Source organism: Mustelus asterias, unplaced genomic scaffold (assembly GCF_964213995.1).
Source record: "Mustelus asterias unplaced genomic scaffold, sMusAst1.hap1.1 HAP1_SCAFFOLD_2366, whole genome shotgun sequence".
NCBI lineage: Eukaryota > Metazoa > Chordata > Chondrichthyes > Carcharhiniformes > Triakidae > Mustelus > Mustelus asterias.
This window is the reverse complement of record NW_027592311.1, coordinates 1614-6517: the sequence shown is the minus strand read 5'-3', so window position 1 is coordinate 6517 and position 4904 is coordinate 1614. Positions and strand designations below refer to the sequence as shown.

Below are 4904 nucleotides of genomic sequence, written 5' to 3'. Positions count from 1 at the left end.
TAAATGAAGTAACTATATTGTTTGTAAATTACCAAAACATTCTTGGATCCTGGAGGAGTATCACAGGATTGGAAAACTGCCAATGTGACACCGCTGTTCAAAAACGGAAGGAGGCAAAAACAGGTAATTATCGAACATGTATTGTTGAAAAAAATGTTGGAATCAATTACTAAGGAAGTAATAGGGGCACATTTGGAAAAGTCATAATCTAATCAAGCTGAGTCAGCACGGATTCATGAAAGAGAAATCATGTCTGACAAATTTATTAGCATTCTTCAAGGAAGCCTCAACCAGAGTGGATAAAGGGAATGTATTGTGTCTGGACTTCGAGAAGGCGTTCGGCAAGGTCCCTCCCAAAAGGTAAATTCATAAGATTAGAGCTAATGGTGTTGGAGCTAGTATATTGGCATTGATAGAGAATTGGCTAATGGGCAGGAAACAGCAAGTGGGGTAAGGTATTATTATTCAGGTTAGCAACCTGTAACCAGTGAGGTTCCACAAGGAGCAGTGCTGGGACTGCCAATGTTATAATACATATTAATAACTTGGAAGGAAGGAAGTGAATGCACGAAAGCCAAATTTGCAGACAACACAGAAATAGATGGAGGCGCAAATTGTGGGAGAAATACAAAGTTTACAAAGAGATATTCAGGAAACGTAGCGGAGGACATGCTCCTGTCTACATCAAAGGGGATGAAGTGGAAATGGTCGAGAGTTTTAAGTTTCTGGGTGTCCAGTCATCAACAACCTGTCCTGGTCCCTCCATGCCGAAGCTATAGCTAACAAAGCACCCCCCACCCCCCCGCATGCCTCCACTTTCTCAGGAGGCGAAGAAAATTCAGCATATCCGCTACGTCTCTCACCAATTTTTACAGATGCACCACAGAAAGCATCCTTTCAGGATGTAACACAGCTTGGTATGGCTCCTGCTCTGACCAAGACCGCAAGGAACTACAAAGGGTCATGAACGTAGCCCAGTCCATCATGCAAACCAGTCTCCCATCCATTGACTCTGTCTACACTTCCCACTGCCTCATAAAAAGCACACTAAGAGTTTTAACAACACCAGGTTAAAGTCCAACATGTTTATTTGGCAGCAAATGCCATTAGCTTTCGGAGCGCTGCTCCTTCATCAGATGGAGTGGAAATCTGCTCTCAAACAGGGCACAGAGACACAAAATCAAGTTACAGAATACTGATTAGAATGCGAATCTCTACAGCCAGCCAGGTCTTAAAGATACAGACAATGTGAGTGGAGGGAGCATTAAGCACAGGTTAAAGAGATGTGTATCGTCTCCAGACAGGACAGTCAGTGAGATTCTGCAAGTCCAGCAGGCAAGCTGTGGGGGTTACTGATAGTGTGACATAAAGCCAACATCCCGGTTTAGGCCGTCCTCATGTGTGCGGAACTTGGCTATCAGTTTCTGCTCAGCGACTCTGCGCTGTCGTGTGTCGTGAATGCCGCCTTGGAGAACGCTTACCCAAAGATCAGAGGCTGAATGCCCATGACCGCTGAAGTGCTCCCCCACAGGAAGAGAACAGTCTTGCCTGGTGATTGTTGAGCGGTGTTCATTCATCCGTTGTCGTAGCTTCTGCATGGTTTCCCCAATGTACCATGCCTCAGGACATCCTTTCCTGCAGCGTATCAGGTAGACAACGTTGGCCGAGTTGCAAGAGAAGGTACCGTGTACCTGGTAGATGGTGTTCTCACGTGAGATGATGGCATCTGTGTCGATGATCCGGCACGTCTTGCAGAGGTTGCTGTGGCAAGCTTGTGTGGTGTCGTGGTCACTGTTCTCCTGAAGGCTGGGTAGTTTGCTGCGGACAATGGTCTGTTTGAGGTTGTATGGTTGTTTGAAGGCAAGAAGTGGGGGTGTGGGGATGGCCTTGGCGAGATGTTCGTCTTCATCAATGACATGCTGAAGACTCCGGAGGAGATGCCGTAGCTTCTCCGCTCCGGGGAAGTACTGGACGATGAAGGGTACTCTGTCCACCGTGTCCCGTGTTTGTCTTCTGAGGAGGTTGGTGCGGTTTTTTGCTGTGGCGCATCGGAACAGTCGATCGATGAGTCGAGCGCCATATCCTGTTCTTATGAGGGCATCTTTCAGCTTCTGGAGGTGTCTGTTACGATCCTCCTCATCTGAGCAGATCCTGTGCATACGGAGAGCTTGTCCGTAGGGGATGGCTTCCTTAACGTGTTTAGGGTGGAAGCTGGAGAAGTGGAGCATCGTGAGGTTATCAGTGGGCTTGCGGTACAGTGAGGTGCTGAGGTGACCGTCCTTAATGGAGATGCGTGCGTCCAAGAATGCAACTGATTCCGGAGAGTAGTCCATGGTGAGTCTGATGGTGGGATGGAACTTGTTGATGTCATCATATAGTTGTTTCAGTGATTGTTCACCATGACTCCAAAGGAAGAAAATGTCATCGATGTATCTAGTGTATAGCATCGGTTGAAGGTCCTGTGCGGTGAAGAAATTTTGTTCGAACCTGTGCATGAAGATGTTGGCATATTGAGGTGCGAATTTGGTCCCCATGGCTGTTCCGTGTGTCTGGATGAAGAACTGGTTGTTGAAGGTGAAGACATTGTGGTCCAGGATGAAGCGGATGAGTTGTAAAATTGCATCTGGAAACTGGCAGTTGTCGGCGTTGAGCACTGAGGCCATTGCAGCAATGCCATCATCGTGGGGGATGCTGGTGTAGAGTGCCAAGACATCCATTGTGACGAGGAGTGCTCCTGGTTCAACTGCTCCATGTGTGCTGAGTTTCTGTAGGAAGTCCGTCGTGTCACGACAAAAGCTGGGGGTTCTTTGTACAATGGGTTTCAGGATGCCCTGGACATAGCCGGAGAGGTTCTCGCACAGGGTCCCATTGCCCGATATGATGGGACGGCCGGGTGTGTTTGCCTTGTGTATCTTCAGGTGGCAGTAGAGATCTCCAATGCGGGGAGTACGTGGGATGAGAGCACGGAGGGTGTTCTGAAGGTCCGGATCAAAAGTCTTGATCAGAGTGTTGAGTTGACGGTTGTGTTCTTTGGTCGGATCTGCGGGTAACTGTCTGCATTGTCAAATAAAGTCATAGAAGTCATAGAAACCCTACAGTACAGAAAGAGGTCATTCGGCCCATCGAGTCTGCACCAACCACAATCCCACCCAGGCCCTAGCCCTACATATGCACCCACTAATCCCTCTAACCTACGCATCTCAGGACACGAAGGACAATTTTTCGCATGGCCAATCAACCTAACCCGCACATCTTTGGACCTAACCCGCACATATTGTTCCTCGTTGTTCAGTTGTCGGTACACTTCTTTGCAGTAATCCGTTCTGTTCAGTATGACGATGGCCCCTCCTTTGTCTGCTGGCCTCTTTTTAGATCAAACCCTAAACAAACTCAAATTAAGTCAAGACAAAGTAAAAGGGGCAGCTCCCCAAAAGGAGGGGGAACAGCCCGAACAAAAATCAAGGTACAAAGGAAACTTGAAAACATCAAATTAAAATGTGATTATTAGGGTTGATAACGCACCCCAACCCCTGCGGTGCCCAACGGGCACGGAAGGCGTCAACCGCGCCCGTGGACACCGCATGCTCCCTCTCCAGGGACACCTGGCCACGAACATAGCCGTGGTAGAGGGGCAGACAGTCAGGATGGACGGCCCCCTCGATCGCCCGCTGCCTGGACCTGTAAATGGCACGTTTCGCCAGGCCCAGGAGCAGGTTTACGAGGAGGTCGCCATCCCGACCCGACCCTCTCCGCACCAGGTGTCCGTAGATCAGGAGCGCGGGACTGAAGTGCAAACAGAACATCAATAAAAGGTTCTTTAGGAAAACAAAAAGTGAGTGCAGCCTAAGACACAGAACATAGACATGGTCCACGGTCTCCACAAGGCCACAGAAGGGGCAGTCTTTGGAGCCCGTGAACCAGTGAATCCTTCTTGGATTTAATGATGAACTGTGGAATCTTTGAGAAAAACTGTTTCTATTCCAGTGATTCTCAGATTGTTTTGTTTGAAGAATCATTTTACAAATGTAACCATGGAGCCCCCAATGTAAATTATAATTCTATATAATAACCACAATATGAACAGGTTCCATCAGTTTACAGCTGGCAGGAGGCAGGGAGACGGTGTGAAATTATGGGATGGATCTGTTAGTGACCTTTAACCCCACAGATTGTCAGCGGCGCCGAGTTTTTCGTGATATTCGATCCCGGACTGAAGATGGGAAAGATTCTCTCAGTGAAAGTGTGGGTGAAAGTGTGGAGATGGAACATGTTGTCCGCATTGTAAAATGACACCTGTCCACCCTCATAGTCCAGGAAAACCCCGATCTTCCGGGGATTCACACTCAGGGTGAAGGGGGTCCGTGAGGGGGAGGTGAAGGCTAAATAACCACTTCCGGGATTCAGCCCCACAATCCAGAATCCGGACTCAGGGCTCAGGGCGATTCTATCTTTCCTGTTCACAGACTCTCGAGCCACTCCCAGAATCCACTGTGTCTTCTCCCCCACCTCCACCTCCCAGTAATGTCTCCCTGATGTGAATCCCTCTGATCCCAGGACACAGGGCCAGGGATCAAACCTCTCCGGGGTGTCAGGGAGCGGCTGCCGTTTGTCTCCGAGTCTCACACTGGTCCGGACCACAGACAGGATGAGCCAGGGATTCGCTGTGTTCGGATCCAGAGTCAGAGAGGCTGGAGCTGGGGGAAAGTTAAAATAACACAGTCAGTGATTTAGAGAGAGGGGTGGGGAGGGGAAGGAGTGGGGAGGGGAGAGAGTGTGAGAAGTGAGGAAGAGAGGAGAGGGGATGGGCTGGAAACTCTCTGAAGTGGCAATGCTGCTGCCTCAGGATGTGTAAAGCAGCGCTGTTTGGGCCATGACTGCATGGATTCTGGGTTTGGGTTTGGGTT

At 49.2% G+C, this 4904-nt stretch overlaps 1 protein-coding gene across 1 annotated transcript; it reads right to left on the bottom strand.

Moving 5' to 3' along the window:
• Nucleotides 1–4146: 4146 nt before the first annotated feature.
• LOC144489628 (E3 ubiquitin-protein ligase TRIM39-like) lies at nt 4147–4694 on the bottom strand (the record flags this gene model as incomplete). The annotated part of the gene is made up of 1 exon (XM_078207482.1): nt 4147–4694. A coding segment is annotated over one exon (548 nt), but the record flags the coding sequence as incomplete, so codon positions are not given.
• Nucleotides 4695–4904: the final 210 nt, after the last annotated feature.